Source organism: Grampus griseus (assembly GCF_964374135.1).
Source record: "Grampus griseus genome assembly, chromosome: 19".
NCBI classification, from domain to species: Eukaryota; Metazoa; Chordata; class Mammalia; order Artiodactyla; family Delphinidae; genus Grampus; species Grampus griseus.
In genome coordinates, this window is record NC_139013.1 from 20,369,932 (window position 1) to 20,388,873 (window position 18,942).

General features: G+C 45.7%; 1 protein-coding gene across 2 annotated transcripts; it reads right to left on the reverse strand.

Annotated features, from left to right (window-relative positions):
• Nucleotides 1-605: 605 nt before the first annotated feature.
• On the reverse strand, nt 606-12,444 carry CCNE1 (cyclin E1). 2 transcript variants are annotated; one of them, XM_082676355.1, is made up of 12 exons: nt 12,350-12,444; nt 11,839-11,890; nt 11,644-11,731; nt 11,350-11,409; nt 6,795-6,940; nt 6,547-6,682; nt 3,704-3,850; nt 3,069-3,164; nt 2,718-2,852; nt 2,496-2,607; nt 2,247-2,404; nt 606-1,948 (listed from the first exon to the last, which is right to left on the reverse strand). In XM_082676355.1, the coding sequence occupies exons 2-12, from the start codon at nt 11,859-11,861 to the stop codon at nt 1,826-1,828; spliced, it is 1,224 nt and encodes a 407-aa protein (XP_082532481.1). In that variant the 5' UTR covers nt 11,862-11,890; nt 12,350-12,444; the 3' UTR covers nt 606-1,825. The 2 variants fall into 2 exon arrangements, with proteins under 2 accessions (XP_082532481.1, XP_082532480.1); XM_082676354.1 differs by having other exon boundaries at nt 11,350-11,418.
• Nucleotides 12,445-18,942: the final 6,498 nt, after the last annotated feature.

Here is an 18,942-nt window from a genome sequence, read left to right on the forward strand (position 1 = left end):
AATACTGAGTCTCCAGAAATGCTGCCCTCTGACAATTTACACGTAAGGCAGCCTCATCTCAGCATACTCAGTAACTAACACTCTCTGCAGTACAACAGCTTGCCAAACGGTCCATGAAGCATTTACCTCAAACATGCTTTCAAACCAGTGTTTCCTCACATTTGCCAAGCTCTCAAACTTATATAAAACTTTGAAAATAGAAATGTTTTCAGTGCCATATTTTTGCACAGAATGTCAAATATAAATTAACCACTTTTAGGATTTTTCAAGTCACAAATGATCACCATTAAAAATTCACTACTTATAAGGCAAGAGCATTTCTGAGATGAAGAAATAATTAGCTAGGAGTATCATTTGACTAAATACCATTACATGTAGATTTATAATGCATTTATTAAGAAAACTGTATTAGAACTGCCAGAACTATAACATCACAATGTGAAAAAGTAGGATCTCTCAAATTTCATATAAATATGGTAGATTAAAAGTGGCTGTTTTTCTTTCTACTTCAGATAGATTTTTGCAAAATAATAAAATACCAAGTTGAAATAAATGATATTTATTTGCTCATTCACCCTCCCTTAATGAACCCATACATACACCAAAGCATTGTGAGAAAATGAAACACAAGACTTGACAAGGCCATCACTTTGGGAATGTCCCACAAAACATGATGTGAACTGTACACACTGGGCCTTAAAGTGGACAGTAACCTCCTCTGTTAGCAAGGCACTTGGTGATTCCATAAATGGTCAGGGAACAGACTATATACGAATATCACGGCCTTGAACTACATATAATTTTACTTTGCATTTTCTTGTTCAAAGTGTAGTTTTAGGCTACTATGTTAACAAGTTCTCCGAACAAAAAAATACTTTAGGTTAAGCTTTGGGTAAGGATGAAAAGAGTATTAAATAACACTAATTACAGATACTTTATGACCCTTGTCCTGTGCTCGGGAAGGAATCATACCTAAGAATCCTCTCGATGCAGACGTGACTTCACTACTATCACCACAGCCAGCCAGTGAGGCCACCGGGAGCCACCACTTCACAGGGCACTGTTGGAAGATGCCAATCAGAGCCTCATTCTAGCTCAGGGGCCCTGAGGAGGCCTGTGAGGCTGCACCTGAAGCTCACTTCAAAAGTTTTCTTTTAATATATTTGCTTGAGAGGCTTGAGCTTTGAGAAGCATGAAGTTAAAAAAGAGAACCTGATATAGCCACATTCAAAGTTGACTCCTAACTTAAATTACCAGACATAGCTCATAAAACCAGCTGTCTCAAAGACAGTGTTTTATCTTTATTAAAAAACGGATAAACATAGCAGCACTTACAAAACAACAGTTCATAAAAGGCATTGTACACTGTCAACTGATAGTATGGAAAGGGGAGGCCCCCAGCATAGCTGGTTGTGGGCTGCGCGCCGTTAACGCTCACAACCACCTGTTCCACTTAATACGACTCGACCCAGAACAGCCAGGGGGAGACCAACAGCAACATGGCACTCCTCAACTTCAAGCCTTTGTTATTTGTGTGAACAGTCAATCAAGTCAAGTATCACCCTCCTTAGCAGCATCTGGAGCACTCATTGGTGTTCTGGAGGTGGCTGGTGTACTTGACCCACTTATTAAAAAAATCTAAGCATTCAATAAGAAACACTTCTCCCTGTCCAATGCCATCCACAGAAACCTTCTGTTGCGGAAGAGACATGCTCTTCCATTTAAATATCTGTAAAAGCAAATGCACGCCTCTGCTGCAGTAGAGGGGAGAGAACTGGGGGCAGGCACTTCCGCACAGCTGTCTTTGGTGAGGATGCTGGTGTGGTCATGCTGTTCCTTGCCCACTGCTCTGCTTCTTACTGCTCTGTGGGGGGGTGAGGACCCCAGTGGGGAGAGGAGAAATCCTATTTTCTTCAGACAATATGGCTTTCTTTACTTGGGCTTTGTCCTGATGATAAGAATAAAAGCCAGAAATGTTAACATGGAAGAATGTATCCTTTGGGCTTCACTTACTTTGTGCTTTTTTCTACGGAGATGAGTGAAGGAAAAAAATAGCAAAGAACAATCTAAAAGTCTCTGGGCTACATGATACTTAGAGAGAGGATCTGTTGACCACCATTTTTCTTTGCCATGGAATTAAAAGAATCAGAGTCTTTTGGGGATATCTGGAGCCTGTGGGAAAGAAAGTGAAGAGGCTGCTCGGGCAGTTTTAAGAATTCGTCTGGGAAACAAGGAACAGTACTGACCAGCAAATCCAAGCTGTTTATATGGGTCTGGATGTTGTGTGCATCTTCAGCAGGAACTCCCCTGAAGTGCTTAAGTTTTGAACTTCCTGTTTCCCTTATAACCATGGCAAATGGAACCATCCACTTGACACACTTCTCTATATCACACCACTGATATCCTGCAATGAAAATACATGTTAGGCTCAAATGAGGCCAACAACTGGTTTATAAGTTCAATACACCTATGAATGGACTGGAAAGCCAACGTACCTGAAACCTTTTGCATCAATTCAGATGAAGAGAAATGATACAAGGCAGAAGCAGCAAGTACCCCATAAGAAAATTCTAAGCAGCCGACATCCAGGACACAGAGATCTAAAAGCTATGGAGAAGAAAAGAACACTGAGGGACACGGCCAACACACATCCCTTCTAAAGTTACTCCATCTAGTGGTGGGGTAGGTCGCCCCACAGAGGTAATAAAGCCACTTACCTCTGCAATCTGTATGAAGATTTGCTGAGGATACTGCGGCAGGAGCACTTCATAAAAATCATTTAGATATGCGACCTGCATGTATACATTCAGCCAGGACACAATGGTCAGGGGACTTAAATGCCACTTAAGGGCCTAAGGGAAAACAGAGAGAAAAGAGACCAATGGTTGAAAAAAGAAAAAGACATTACTACTCCCTTTGGTCCTCTAAAGGAGTTCAAAATGCAGCCATTTCCCATGCCACAGTGTGTCCACCTAGAGAACACCTAGCCAGATGCACTCATGCTGAATATAGAAAAGATATTATGTAGGATTTTTTAAAAAGGACTGAAAAACTAACTTGTAACCAACCTTCATAATGATTAACTCCATGGTAAGAATTTCATCTCCTGAACAAGCCCCATCTGTAACATAAGCAAACTGGTGCAACTTTGGAGGATAGATTTCCTGAAAGGAAATAAAAGGAAGATACTACTGGCAAAAAGTCCATCTCTGATAGTTTTAACTTATAATGTACCTCCCAATTTATTCTTTTTAATATGCTGATATAGAAAGAAGGAAAGGGTACATTGATGGGATAAATACAAGAGCCACTCCAGTGGTTCAAAATGCATTAATTGTGAAAGAAATGAAACAGTTACCCACATCAATCAATCAATAAATCAATCAAACTTTTACTCAATGGGGAGCTTTGAAATTTTCACCTTTTCAACATGTTTGAAAGCTGTGCCCATTCACCCTTCTAATCACACCAAAATTTTAATCCTCTCAGGTCAAAGTTCAATTTTTTTGATTAAAGGAATTATATTAACCTAAGCATTTTATATACTCATACTTTTCTTGGTAAATTTCTAGCTTTTTTGTGTGTGTGGCTGAACTTTAGAAGGCCTCAAATTAGAAAAATTTAGACAAATAGTTGACCTCTTCCCCTAATCTCAGTGGAGCTCAAGCATGTACTACATAACAAATATTTGAAAATTATTTACCTCAAGTTTGGCAGCAATAAATAAAGACGAAATCCCAATAAGCTGTAAAAGCGTTTTTACAATATTTTGTTGTGTTGCCATATACCGATCAAAGAAATCCTGTGCCAAGTAAAATGTCTCTCTGTGAAGTTTATAAACTTCACACACCTGAAAAAATAGTAAGTTTTAGAACAGTTACTTGAGAAAAAAAGAAAGACAAAAAACTTGTCATGAGTTTGGTGAAGGATAATATAACCAAATCAAGAGAGAGAACCTGGCTTCTCTGAAAGGATGGTTACCTTGCTTGTCCCTAAGCACATGCACAATGAAAAACTGGAATTCAGGTATAAGGATGAAGTGTTCTGTGATCTATAATATAAGAGCAAATGTTCATAGGCTGCGAAAGAAGGTACATTCACAGCCTGTTAAAAGCAGCATTTCAAGGAAAAATGGAATTTTCTCAAAGAAAGGTGTCCCCCTTTATAAGTTTCATTATGACATGAGGAAAGAACTACCATATTTCTTCACAATGGGCACTATCAGTATGAAAGTTTGAAAGCTGGAACATACATTTACTTAAAGACTACAACACTAAAACACTGTTAATCTGTTAATCACAAGAGGCAAATGGTTTTTTAAAAACATTAAACAAAAGACTCGGAGATCTAGGTTCCAGCATAGGCTCCCCTTTAGACAAACCCATTTATCTTGGATTATCTCAGACTATAAAATTAGGACAATATCTGTTTTCCCTACCTCACAGGATTGCTGTGAGGCATGGTGAAATAGTGTACATGATGGAGTTGAAAAGGACCAAGGAAATATTAGACCTCAATTCATTACTGTCATCAAGTGTCTGATTGTGCATTTAAAACTGCTGTTCCTAAACAGTATATCCCATGTAAGTACACTTCATGGGGTTAATAAGTAGAAAAGGTACCAAAGGAAACAACAAACAGAACATTAGTAGAAAACTCCATCAATCACCAAAGAGTGTTTCTGAAGTCCAGGTGGAGCCATATTTAGAGTTAGTTTTTATAAAATAACACAACTACAATAGGATTAGAAGTAAAACTAGAGCTTCTGTTCTCTAAGGAACAAACTTTCAGACTACTTTACCCAGCTCACCATTGGGCACACAGCATAAGCACTGCCTTTCTTATGTACAGACTTCTTGGCTGGGCTAGGGGCTGGGAAACTTAACATCGCTGCAGATGAGACTGCCTGTGAACTGTGGACTCTAGTCTTGTCCCACTGAAGACATAAAGGTTACCATTCTTTTCTATCCTTTCAATAGTATTACATGACTTTTTTCATTGACTTGCAGGGAAAATCATTTCTTTAAAGCATCAATTGCATCAATGGCATCAATTGCATTATATAAAATAGAACCTCTCAGTCACATCATCTTATGAGCTGAAGCCTGAGAGGTTAAAGCATACCACATCTAATGCTTCAAGGAATTATAAAATGTTCCAAAAGGCCCCTAAGGGCTATGTGCCATGGTGGGTCTGTGGACAACAGCAAGGCCAAAGAATTTGTACATTTGTACATTTTCTATGTTGACATTTTCAGGGACCAATAAAGAAAAGCAAATTAAGAATGATAAAAATAGCTAACTTTTCTTGCTTACCATGTAAACTGTACTTATTTCTAATCCACACAAACTCTGCAAGCAAATATTGCTAGAAAACATTACAGATGAGAAAACCAAGACTCACAGTTAAGTGACTTGCCTGACTGAAGCACATAGACATAAAATGGCAGCAGGGGATTTGACTCTAGGACAAGCACAACAGGGGTACACATACCCCTGCTAATACAGACTTCCTAAAGGGTACGTGGCACAGTTCAGTTTTAGGGAATACTTAGACACTCAACTTCCATATGTGCTTTCATAAAACAGATCTGCCTGAGATGTCCTTCCACATCACAGAAGAAAGCCCACTTCTCACCCACCCAAGGCTTACAGAGGTGTCCAGGAAGTGTCCTTAATTGAGCCACTACTGAGTCACCCACACTTCCTCCCAGAAGGAGGTGCACTGCCTATACAATATTACTTTTTATGTTTAACAATTATTCATCACAATTTGTAATACTTGTTATTTTGATCAATTATTGTAGAGAAGTATGATAGTGTGATCAATAAAAGATTTGAACAAAATATTTTGTTAGGATAAAATTCTGTGGGTAAAGAGAAATGAATCCCAAGGAGTTAAAAAGAAACAATGTAAATTTTCTGACTCAAAGATAAATTTGTTCATATATTTTTTAAACATTTGGTAGTGGCTATCAAATAGCTGTTATCCACATTCCACTGTGTACACTCAAAAGCAATTTGAGGGGCTTCCCTGGTAGTGCAGTGGTTGAGAGTCCGCCTGCCGATGCAAGGGACACGGGTTTGTGCCCTGGTCCGGGAAGATCTCACATGCCGCAGAGCGGCTGGGCCTGTGGGCCATGGCCGCTGAGCCTGCGCGTCCAGAGCCTGTGCTCCGCAATGGGAGAGGCCACAACAGTGAGAGGCCCGCGTACCACAAACAAAAAAAATAAAATGCAATTTGAGTGTACAAATTGAAAGATCAAATATCAATATTTATAATTAATTGGAAAATACAACCTTTGCAACTACTTAAACTTTGAGAAAAAAATTAGATGCCAACTTAAAAATATCTAAGGGGTAAAGATACTTCAGAAATTCTTTTAAGGAAGTACATAAGCAAAAAAGTTAGGCCACTGTAGTATATATACCACAGTTCAGAGACACAGAATGTGTCAATGGAATCAAACACCTGAAGAGATTATAACAGCACAGAAGAAACTAGAAATGGCCAATGCTTCTAGTTAACAGGAAGGCTCCAGCTCACCTCCATTAACCAATCTAGAAGAATCGCTCGCATTTTAGGCTGCAGAAGAGGGTGCCGCTGCATAAAGTGCTTATCCCTCAAGTATGTCTTTTCCTTGTTTAACATGATTTTCCATACTTCCTCTCTATTTGCCCAGCTACAAAAAACAAAAGCAAGCAAAAGACAGGTGTCAGTATGCATCCATACTAGTGAGGCGGGAGTGCACACAGGGAGTAAGAGATCCAGAAGGCACTCAGCAGTCAGCTTACTTCAGTACAGGCAGTGGCGAGGCTCTAGATGGTGTGCAACTCTGAGGCTTATATGCAGAATTCGGGTATACGAGCTCATCCTCTTCTTTGTCAGGTGTGGGAATCAAGGAACAGGGGTTTTCACAGACTGTATTACTGTCCCAAGGCTGTAAAGAAAGACACATGAAAAAAATGTTTGATGTAAACCAGCTGTTTTTACATTCATTGATTTGTCAAACAGCCAGTAAAACAGAAAATGTCTTCACGCTGGAGAGAAACCTCTAGGCCTAAGTCAATATTCTGGCCTAAATTAAGATGGAGATAGCACGGAAGACACAGAAATGACTCCAAGCTTTCATTTCATTTTGTCATTAGCTTAGGAGTCTATGCAGTAAAACCTAAGAAAACTACAGTCAGTAGCATTTTACCCTACACATCATCATCCTCATATGAAGTGATTGAGCAGCAAAATAGACGCAGGAAGGGTAAGACAAAATGCAAACAGCTCTTACGTTACCAAAAAAACAAAAGAATAAAATCTATTGGCAGCTCAGTAAGACACTGAGCATGACTCCTAAAGTGTGTTGTGAGATTATTTGGTCACAATTCAAAGATTTGTTTTTTTTAATAAGTACAACTAACCTAATGAAATGTCTTAAAAGTGAAAGACAATTTCCAGTAAAAGCATTTACATAAGCACTCCACAATCACAAGTATAAAAAATCAAAATGTAAACTGATTGCCATCTATATTTAAAGTCTCCCCATTTTAAAACAAAACCCACCAAATGTGACATCTTCCTTTGGTTGCAGGTCAAGCCAAAATTATTACAAAACGGGGACCTTTCCTTTTCCTTAACTCAAAATGAAACAAAAGGAGCATCTGCCTAGTTAAAACTGAATCAAGCAATAGTCACAGGATATATTAAAAAGTCTGTAGAGATAAAGCCTAGATATTCCTGAAGACCTCTGAAACCCACCCCAAAGCCTTGCAGAGTGATAAATGCTAATTGAATAAACCATCATTAAAAACCCAAACAGGGCTTCCCTGGTGGCGCAGTGGTTGAGAATCTGCCTGCCAATGCAGGGGACATGGGTTCGAGCCCTGGTCTGGGAGGATCCCATATGCCGCGGAGCAAATAGGCCCGTGAACCACAACTACTGAGCCTGCGTGTCTGGAGCCTGTGCTCCGCAACAAGAGAGGCCGCGATAGTGAGAGGCCCGCGTACCGTGATGAAGAGTGGCCCCCACTTGCCACAACTAGAGAAAGCCCTCGCACAGAAACGAAGACCCAACACAGCAAAAATAAAAAAATTAATAAACTCCTACCCCCAACATCTAAAAAATATATATATACCTATTAAAAAAACCCAAACAATGCTTCTTTTAAAGATTCCAGATACTTAATTTAAGTCAATTTTTAATATTTGGAAAATAATGTCATTTTGCCATTTAACATTTTTCCTTTTAAAGCTACTCTATTATCTTACTCTAAAGGACTATTATTGATTTTTAAAATTATAAAATAGTAATTTTATTGAAGACAGGGCATGTTAACAATCCTGCCAGTATGGAAGCTCTATAAAAAGTCTGAGACTCTTGGCTTTTTTTTTTTTTTTTAAAGCAGAGAGACCATTAATATTGACTAGAAAAGAGACAACGGAGAAGACTATATATGAACATAGAAACTTGGGCTCTAAGTGCTGCCTGGAAGATATGGGACAGGGTGGCTACCACAGCACACCGGTCACTTTCAGAGGAAGCCAGAGCACTTTCAGGGTACTGAGAAGAGCAAAGCAGGATAAAGCTCTTCTCCATCCAATGTGCAAAGAATTGGGCATGCAAATTAACCATGACAGCTCTTGCCAACAGCTGTTGGAGAAGGGCAACATCCCCTTCCAGTTCTAGTATCATGTGCTGGTAGTATTTCCTTGACTCAAAAAGGGTCACATTACAACTGCTTTAAGTTGCTCTTCATTCAACAATGAATTCTAGTTTTGAAAGCAGAAGCTGGTTGTCACCCTCTACAGCCACATGGCTGAAATAGCTGAGAGGAGGCTTTTGGAGATAAAATGGTAACATTTCCCCACCTGTAGTTCACAGACAAATTGGGTGAACCACAAGCAGACAAATGGTTCCCAAAGTTGGCCTTTTAGGAACCAGTGGATGAAGCAGAATAATGAAGTCTGTATCATTTAACTTGAATGTATACCATGTCTCAAAGAAAGCAAGATCAGTCTGACTTTAGGAAGGAACTGGGTAACAGCAAGACACCAACTTTTAACTGAGAATAAAACTACCTTATGCAAAATTATGTTCTGAGAAGTAACTAATAGAAATTCCAGGACTCCACTCCAGTAAAAAAGTTGGGTCTCATGCAAAAAATTGAACAACAAAAATGGATATATTAAATAGACTTTAAATAAAAGAGTATTATCTTCATTGAGAAAAACCTAAGGTAAGAATCAAAGGTTCCATGTGGTCTTGACGAAGCAGTTTCATGGAGTTGAGCATGAGGGCTACAAGTAGCTCAGAGCTGTTGAACAGGGCTGAACTATGATAACTCCAGAGAAAAATTCTGTGTAATTAATTGGCAAAAAGGTTGTTACCCCAAAATTCTAGCTTCATGAATCTACACAGAGAAATAACATAAGACATTGATTGCTCCATAAATGATGGGTAATTTTCAAGCTATCTACTTTGCAAAATGTGTAGAAACCTGTTGTCATTAATCTCTGAAAAACCATGAAAACGCCTTCTAGTGGGAAATAATATGGCTATTCATGTTATCACATCTATCAACTCTCTGCAGTCCAAGGATAGGACCAAAGCCCCACCTTAGGCACCCTAGGCACAGTTCAGGTTATCTTTGAGAACAGAAACTACCCTAAAACTCCAAGAAGTCAACAGGGACAGCTTTGCTTCATCCTAAGTTAAAAACTTCAATTCTGGGCTTCCCTGGTGGCACAGTGGTTGAGAATCTGCCTGCCAATGCAGGGGACACGGGTTCGAGCCCTGGTCTGGGAAGATCCCACATGCCGCGGAGCAACTAGGCCCGTGAGCCACAACTACTGAGCCTGCGCGTCTGGAGCCTGTGCTCCACAACAAGAGAGGCCACGATAGTGAGAGGCCTGCGCTCCGCGATGAAGAGTGGCCCCCGCTTGCCCCAACTAGAGAAAGCCCTCGCACAGAAACAAAGACCCAACACAGCCATAAGTAAATAAATATATATTTTTAAAAACTTCAATTCAAAACACAGGCGGGAAAATAACCAGTCTTGAATTTCACAAAGTAGAGGTCCATTTTAGTAGAAATCCACAAAAATTAACTTGCTTGGTTTGAAGTCTTTACAGGGAGAAAAAAGGAAAAAAAGGAAAGAACTTGGAATGCACTGTCTTATTTCCTTTCCTAAAGTAAAGTATTTCTTCTTCTAATACAGTAAGGAAATCATCAAGCCATTGTTCAATATTCAGTGGAACCTCCCCAGAAATACTAATTACTAGGGTCTTATGTGCAGTAACAACTTTTTACAAATAATGTGCCCCTCGACTTTGAAGCCCTTCACTCTTCCAAACCCAGTTGCTATGGCTGTTGCTCACTGCCCTACAAAGTGATGTGCTTCCACTGCTAACCTAATCAGGACCAGTATCCTCTGCTCAAATACTATTCCTGCTCAGCTTTTATCTGCTATAGCGTCAGAAAGCCTAATCAGCTAGTTTGGAGATAGGCTGCTTCCCCTACTAGAGCCATAACTACAGTCTCCAGCCATTTCTGGAGGCAGAGAGATAATACAAGCTTTTTCTGCTAGGAACTTCTGATATTATGATGATACCATGAGCATGTAAGAAATATGGCGGGAACTCCATGAAGGAGGAGCAAGAGAAATGGACTAGTCAATTTTAAAAATGTGTTGAGATGCACATATCATTACACAGAATGTCCTCCTAATACTCTGGTGGAGGACAGATCAAGCTCCAGGTGACAGTGACCACTGTAGGTAATTGCTGGATGGGCTAGAAGAACTTTCAGAAAGGGGGAAAAAGTTTGAAACATGACCTAAAGGGGGTGGGAGCAGGGACAGGAAGTCCTTAAGCACCATGACGAAGAAACACAAGTGTGGATGTGTGCTTATGTGTGTACACACAACCCCCATCCTCACAGTTACCCAAAGAGCTCTGTCTCAGGAGCCCTCCCCGCAGTTCACCAGCCCACAGAGAGGCTGTAGGACAGACTCCGCCCCTGGCTTGCACAGGACTCTGGGTTACTTTCTTCCTCTAACTGAGTCTCAGTTTCCTCAAGGGCAAAAGGAGAGGACTGAGTTATGTGAGGTCCATTCTGGTTCTTCCAGACATCAGCGCATATTTGTCATCTCAGGGATGTCAGTCAGGAACACAGACCTTCCTGGAATCTCAAGGCTGGCAGAGGTCAGTGCCCACTGACAGGCACAGCGCTCAGTTGTATGGACTGTGGCCACAGTTAGAGAAAAAGCCTTCAGCAGAAGGCAAGGAAATATGAGACTTAATGTGACCCCAAAAAAGGAGACCCTCAACTTAGACATAATCAGAAAATGTACCTACCTGACTGCCACACTGCTGTCTCACGGTCCTGTCAATTTTGGCAACTTCTTCATCTGGATCCTGCAAAAACTAACATAAAACAACCCACGCCCCAAGGAAACACATCAAACAGCCCAAAGACAAAAACACAGAGAGAGAGAAAAAAAGAAAGCTGGTAAGGTTATGAGCACCATTTCTGCCAAACGCACCCCCTTGACCCCCTATCAATAAATATGTGGTCAGAACCCAGCCTGGTACCCAGGTAAGAAGGGGGGTGGGGGGGAATCCTCCCCCACCTGTCTCCTTTGTACTCACAACGGCCACATTTGCCTTCCTTTTCCTGGAGCGAACAGAGACATCGGTGCCGCTTTCCTCTTTCATGGTGCCGGGTTCCTTCCCATCCCTGAAAAGCCAGGATGGCACAGAGGTAAGAGTTCTCCCCAAATCTCGGCCCACCCCTCCCCCACCACTGCACACCTTCCCCTTCCCCGAGGCGGCCAGGCCACTCACCTCTCCTTCTTTTCCCTCGGCATGGCGCTGGGCGCAGGATCAGACCTCAGGCCTGGGGGCACGAAGCGGCAGTGGGGTGAGGACGGCCGGCGGAGGGGACCAGGGCCCGCCGGTCCGTCCCGGGCACCCCTCCCCCTCCCGCGCGGGCGGCAGCAGCGGCGGGAGCCTCCCGGGCCGGTCGGGAAAATGGCCGATGGGCCCGGGGTGGCCTGTCACCCGCGGCGCCGCCAGCGGCCCGCGATGCCGGGTCGGAACCCGGGGTGGGGGGGGCCCTCGACGCCCCCCGAAACCCTCGCCGGCCCATCGCCTCCCTCGGGGCCCCGGCTGCCTCAGTCTTCCCCTCAACACCTCCCCGTAGCCTGTCCCTGAGTCACCCTACCGGGGCACCCCGCGCTGACGCCTCCAGGGACCCGGTGACCCGGCCTCGCCCCACCCCCACCCCGGCCCGACCCGGGCGCTCCAGGAGTCCCAGCCTGCCGCGCCGTCCGGCAGCCCGCGGCGGGGTCCTTACCCGAAGCCGTATCCGCGGCAGGCAGGCGGGCTGCACGAGCCGAGGCCGGAGGCAGGAGGCAGAGGCGAGCGGGAAGCCGGGAGGCGGGAGGCTGCGGAGGGCCGAGCGCGCGGCGGTGGCGGGATCCGCGCCTGCCCCCTACACCGCGCTGGCGGCCGAGCCGGCTGCTCCTGCGCCCGGCTAAGAGCGGGACATTTAAAAATCCCAGCGCGCGGAACGGGCCCCCGGCCCGCCCTCGCGCCCTCCCGCCACCCTCCGCCCCGCCCCGACCGGCTGGGAGCCCCTCAGCGGCCGCCCGAGGGCCCGGGCCCGCCCAGCCACCGCCCTCAGGACCGCCCCGTGTGGCGCTGGCCGGCCCCGGCGCTCCGGACCGCCAGGGGCGGGGCCAGCGCGGGGCGGGGCTAAGTGACAGGGCCTGCGCGCCGGAGAGGCGAGGCCCGGAGGCCGGGCGGGGCCTGCGCGGCTAGAGCTGCGGAGCCCGCGCGGGGCCGGACTCGTGGGCTGGCCCGCGCGCGCGGGGGGGCGGGGCCGCGCAGGCGGGACGCGGGGGAGCTCTGGCGCGAGTGCGGCAGAGGGGCGGGTCGCCGGGTTCCGGGGGCGGAGCCGAGCGGCGCTGGAGCGGCAAAAAGCCGCGTGGCCTGCGCGGGTGGAATGTAAACACGGCTGACGGCTGGGGTTCGGGCCCTGGCTGGGGTCTGCCAGAAGACCCGACGTCCGTTGGCCTCAGGCGCGCGCCCTGTCCCTCCTTGTACGTCCTCCCCGCCCCCGAGACGCAGAGTTCCGGGCCCTCAGTCGGGGCGGGGATGTGCCCAAGGTCACAGCGCCTGGTCACAGAGCCTAGAACCAGGGCCTCAGGCCGCCTGATCTGGGGCCCCCCGGGGAACAGCTGTTACTCCTGGACGCGCGTCCATCCCTCTGTCCATGCGTATTTGCGTTCATTCAGCTAATAGTGGAGCACCTTCCATGTGTGCCCCTTCCCCAAAAATTCTTCAGAAGACCTTTCTGATTCTGGGATTTCACGCAGACCTCTCTAGCTTAAGTGTTTACATCGACGGGCTGTAAAATCAAATCTACACTCCCTGTCCTACAGGACTCCGCGTGGACTGGCCCTCAACTCCTCTCAGACCATTCCTTCAACCCCCTCCCCTCACAACTCTTTTGGCCACCCTGTGTCTTTTCTCATGTCAGGGCCTTGGAGTTTGTTGTCCCCAGCTCTAGCCCCTTCTGGCTGCTCATCCTTCCCGAGAACTTCAAGGTCTTCAGTGACCACTTAATTTAGAGCACCCCTCTCCCCAGGAGTTCCTGTTCACCTCATTGCCCTGCTGTGGTTCCTTCACAGCCCTTGCCACCATGTCTCTTGCTCCTGTCCATGTTTGGTGCTCCGCTCCCTACCTTGTCTGTCTTGTTCACTGCTGTATCCCCCAGCTCTTGGCAAAGTCCCTGGAGGAAGGGAGGCACTTAAATCTTACTTGTGAAGGAATGCTTGAAAAACACAATGACCAAGCCCTTGTGGAGTTTACAGGCTAAGAAGAGAGACAGGTATTGAACAATCATCACTTGAAAGTACCTACTGTACTAAGCTTCTAGAAGAAGCATGTAGCAGAGGGCTTCTAAACACTCCTCAGCCCCTTCCTGATTTACAGTCCCAGTCTTGGACCTCCTCCCTCCATGACTGTCTTCTTGAAGTTAGAGACTAGACCTTATTGGAGGGCCTGACTTGTGTCATCCTCAGAGGTCCCTGCTAGCAGATTGTTGACCTTCCAGGGGCTCTGAGGTCAAGGCTGCTGAGATGACTTGCTCAGATTGGCTTAGGTAGGCATGGGAACCCAGGCTCCTGAATTCCCAGCCCTTAGGTAGTAACAATAACAGGTATCACAGACATTTCCAAAATAGCAGATTGCCCTAAATCCTTCAAAGTATTATCTCAACTAAACTTCACAATAATCCTGTGATGTTGATACCATGATTGTCTTATTTCACATATGGCATCTATCTACTTCTTAGGGTCATTGTAAGGATTAAGTGAAATAATGCAGATGAATTGCTGAGTACAGAGCCTGGCACATAATAACTACCAAATAAATGACAATTGTTTAACAATGATAGACAAGACAGTTTTCCATAGTGGTTGTAGCAATTTATACTCCTACCAGCAAAGAATAAGAATTTCTGATGTTCTATACCCTAGCCGATATTTTCGTCAGTGGTAAAATGGATAAGTAAATTTTGGTATATTCATTCAGTGGAATACTACACAACAATAAAAAGGACAAACCACTGAAACATACAGCAATATGGATGAATCTCACAGACATAATGGTAAGCACAAGAAGCCAGATACAAAACAGTATTCCTGTGTGATGCCAGTTATTAGAAGTTTAAGAAAAGACAAAAACTGTGGTGACAGCAATAAGACCCCTCTGGGGTGGGGGTTCTGGGTACCACCATACACGTGTTTCATATCTTGATCTGAGTGGTGGTTACATGGCTGTGTACATATAGAAAAGTTGAATCACATTTGTGATTTGTGCACTTTACTGAGCATATGTAATACCTAAAAAATAAAAAAGTTATTTTTTTTTAAATAATTTAAAACAAAGTAAAGCAAGACTTTAACAATCCCTGCCCACTCGGGAACTTCCAGTCTGGAAGGGAGGCAGTCATGTAGGTTGGCAGTTACAGTACAGAGTGATAAGGGCTAGGATGGGAAGATTCTGGGGGCTACGAATTCACGTGGAGTTAGGGGCAAGGGCATCCAATCTACTCCTGGACACTAAGAAGGCTGCTTGGAGGAAGCAGCCTCTAGGTCGGAAAGATGAATGGATTTGGCAGGAACAATGGAAAAGTTATGTCCGAGGCAGCAGAAACAGCCTGCACAAAGACTTGGAGTCTTCAGAAATCAGTGATGGCTACTCGTCTGGAGCAGTTCACCTTTGGCTCTTTGAGTTCATTTCATTCTGTGTCCAAACATTGACACAGCCTTGAGGGAGACTGTGCATTACACTAGAGGTGGTGGAACAGCTGCTGTGTAGGGAGGACAGCACCTGCCCTCTGCCATGAGACTTTGGGAAATTCCTTAACCTCTTGGTGCCTCAATTTCCTCATCTGTAAACTGGGTGTGATTTTAATTATTCCAACCTCCAGAGTTGCTGTGAGGAATAAATGTATTAATACCTATAATGCATTTGCTATAGTATCTAGCATAGAGTAAGTGTTCAATATGTATCAACAATTATTATTATTCATTAAAAAATTGGGGGCATTGGCTTACCTTCATATATGCTTTAGGCCCTGATGATGGTGGAGGGTAAGGAACCAGGATACAAGCATTAAGAAGTAATCCCATGGGGGTTGCAAGGGGAAAGTTCTTCCCAGATACGATTCCTTAACCCAGGGCCCCCAGGCAGCCTTCAGGGTCCCAGGAAACTGCCTGCTGACAGTGCCGGCCTATCAGGTGCACTTTCCTGGGCAGCTGGTGCATAACTGTTACCAGCTCCGTGCAGGCACCTCACAAAAGTTTAGGAGCACTGGAGAGGGCTGATGAGGGAAGGTGTGGGCTGTGACTGGGAGTGGAGCTGGCCCAGGCTTTGCTCTCAGGCAGAGCTGGACAACTGTGGCTGCCTGGCTGAGCCAAAGCTGGGGGGTCTTGTGAGGCTACACACAGGAAAACCAGAGGAAGAGGGGTCAGACTAGCTGCACCACTGCACCGGTGTGGGCTGTGGCATCGGGGCCAGGCAGGACCCAGGGCCAAGGAACTGAGTGTGGGAAGGCCTCAGAGGCTTGGCTCCTGTCCTCCCGCAGCCCTGGGGATCTGTCTGCACAGCCTGCCAGGTCAGCCGGAGTCCCAGGCCCAGCCCACTCCCCAAAACTTGATTACTGTTCAGATCGAGCTCACACTGCTGTGGATTCCGAGGGGGGAGATGAGCAAACCAATAGGTGGCCCAGCCCTGGCCTAACCCTCTCTTACACTGGAAAGCAAGTCCAGTCAACACTTTAGACAGAGGCTCTGGTTAATTAAAAAACTCCAGTGAAAACTAAAACCTTTAAACTGAGTATATGATAGAATAACGATGGCAGCTGACAGTTATGGATTCTGTCCTAAGCTGGGGGTTGCCAGGAACAGAGTCAAATTTGAAGACACTTCGAGGAGTGGGAGTGTGTGACCAGGTTGCTGGGGGAGGGGCAGTTATGCAGCAACAAGCAACCCCCCCAGCATGGGCTAAGACACAAGAGTGCTTTGTTCTGTGTCTGACCACCATATTCCCAGCTTTCAGCTAAATCGCCTCATCTTGGGTTTTCTGAAGGCAGGCACAGCTGCAGGACACAGAGCAGGGGCTTGGAAAGAGGAAGCCCTGGAATCTTTTTTCTGATCAGGGACTCACATTTTCCTTGCAGCACCACACTCTTGAACTTGATGGGGGAGGGGGACTTGGCCAATCAGGGCACTGAATTCCTGACTGTGTCATTGGTTCAGGGGTAGGCACGTGACCCAGTCTGGGCCAGTGAAAATCCTCTGGAGTTGCTAAGCTGATGGGAAGAGGTCTGGAACTAGGAGGCCATCTTGCCACTCAGGGCGACCTTCCTTAGAGGGAGGTCCTCTGGGGGGGGGGCGGGGTGCACAGGGAAGCAGAGCCAGAGGAGAGGGGAGGCAGCCTTCTGATTTGTTGAGCTCCTGGATCCAATCAAGCCCAAGACCAGATTACTAGGAACTTTCTGGATGCTGGAGCCAATTATTTTCATGTTTATTTAGACAGTAGGGCTTGGATTTCTCATAACTTGCAGTCGAGAGAGTTATGGGTGTCACTTGTGCCCATCAGAGGGCCTCTGGTGGTCCCCTAGACCCGTGCAGGCCCTTCTTGATAAGGTCTGTAAATCCACAGTGGCATGGCTGGCTGGCTGGCATGTGGTTCTGGTGGTGCCAGACCTGGGCCATGGTCTCAGTTCCCCAGGAATCCTGACTTCCATAGTATCTCCCTCCATCACTCGCTGACATCAGGCACCTAGAAATCTACTTGTTAATCAGTCTGGCAGCCTCGGGACCCCCAAGAGTAGGTGGGCCTGGGGTGCACTGGCTTGACTCTGCCCTCTAGGAGTTCCCAAGAGCACCTCACACCCTCTGGGGGCAAGTGGACACTAACTGAACAGGACTCACTCCTAACATGACCAGATAGAGGTCACAAACTGATGCTGGTGGGCCACAGAATACTAGCAAAAAGTTGAATTCTTGTACACGTGAGGGTTTCCGACTCGTTGAGCAACAGGATTATTTGGCAAAGTTGGGCTCACATCTGTGCAGGGGAACGACACGCTGCTGACCTCTTTGGGTGGGGCAGCTTCGCCCTATGTCCATAATCCTTTAGGTATCAACATCGGCCACGTAGTTGCCTGACCTTGAGACCCTGCTAGGAATTCAGAGCTGAGCCAGAGCCTGCATAGCAGGGTCTTGGATGAGAGAGGTCAGGATTAAATAAACAAGAAGAAAAGAAGGAAGAAGGCATGGAGGAGGGGGTAGACTGGGATGAACCCAGGCCTAGAGGCCTGAGCATTCCCCAGAGCCCAGCACAGAGTCTGGACAGCCAGGTTTGCTGAATAAATAAGTGGATGGATGAATGGATAGGGGGCAAAGGTGAGAGGTACAGAAAGCCTTTTCCAGATGGTGACGGGAAGCTGAAGAGGCCGGGTGCATGGAATAGGGAGCACATTCTTTTGCCACAGCCCACGTGGGGCTGGTATCAGGGTCAAAGAGGGCTCGGCACAAGTAACCTCCACGATCAAGGCTGGAGCTTCCCCACCTCCCACCCTCCCACACTCTCTTCTCTGTCTGAGAGCCTCTCTACCTTCAACCTTTCACTATGAATTATTTTTCCCACTTAAATCTGTTTATATGAAAAGGGAAACCTACTGTCCCTACCCTAAATGGAAAACCAGCATCACCAGCCACAAAGAGAAGGGAAGCATCGAAGTGTTGATAATCACAGACAGGACAATGTGAGGCAGGCCATGAGCCTGCGGCCTGATCTCTTTCTGTTTAAAACAGGAGATGACAGTATGGGTATGATTCCATTAATACCAGGTACTAGGGTGGTCACATTCGGAGAGACAGAAAGTAGGAGGGCAGTTGCCAGGGCTGGGGAGGGGGGATGGGAGTTATTATTTAACGGGTACAGGGTTTCAGTTCTGCAAGATGAAAAAGTTCTGAGGATGGCTGGTGGTGATGGTTGCACAATATTGTGAATGTAATTAACGCCACCAAATTAAACATTTAAAAATGGACAAGACAGTAAGTTTTAAGTTATGTGTATTTTACCACATTTTTTTACAGGAGCTGAGCAGACATTAGAGAGGTTTCAAAGCCATCTCCTTCAAACTGAGCCTTTCTCCTGATTAAGCAGAACACGTGAAGGAGAATTGAAATGAGAGTGACTCACCATGTGACGTGGTATTATTTCAAATTAATATGTAAAACCGTGGTCAGAGGAAGAAAAGGGATAAGTAATGGGCCAGGGGTATAGGAAGGTGTGCAGAGGGACAGCCCCTCTGCAGTGCGAGCATTCTTGTGTCCTGCAGGAGGATGCCCTCGGTGACTGCAGGCT

What these genes read in the sequence shown, in the direction of transcription:
- CCNE1 (XM_082676354.1), bottom strand. Translation starts at nt 11,861, where the DNA reads ATGCCGAGGGAAAAGAAGGAGAG. An exon ending in GGAAGGCAAATGTGGCCGTT is followed by an intron (nt 11,419 to 11,643) that starts GTGAGTACAAAG and finishes GTTTTATGTTAG; the next exon opens with TTTTTGCAGGATCCAGATGA. An exon ending in TCTTCATACAGATTGCAGAG is followed by an intron (nt 2,608 to 2,717) that starts GTAAGTGGCTTT and finishes TCTTCTCCATAG; the next exon opens with CTTTTAGATCTCTGTGTCCT.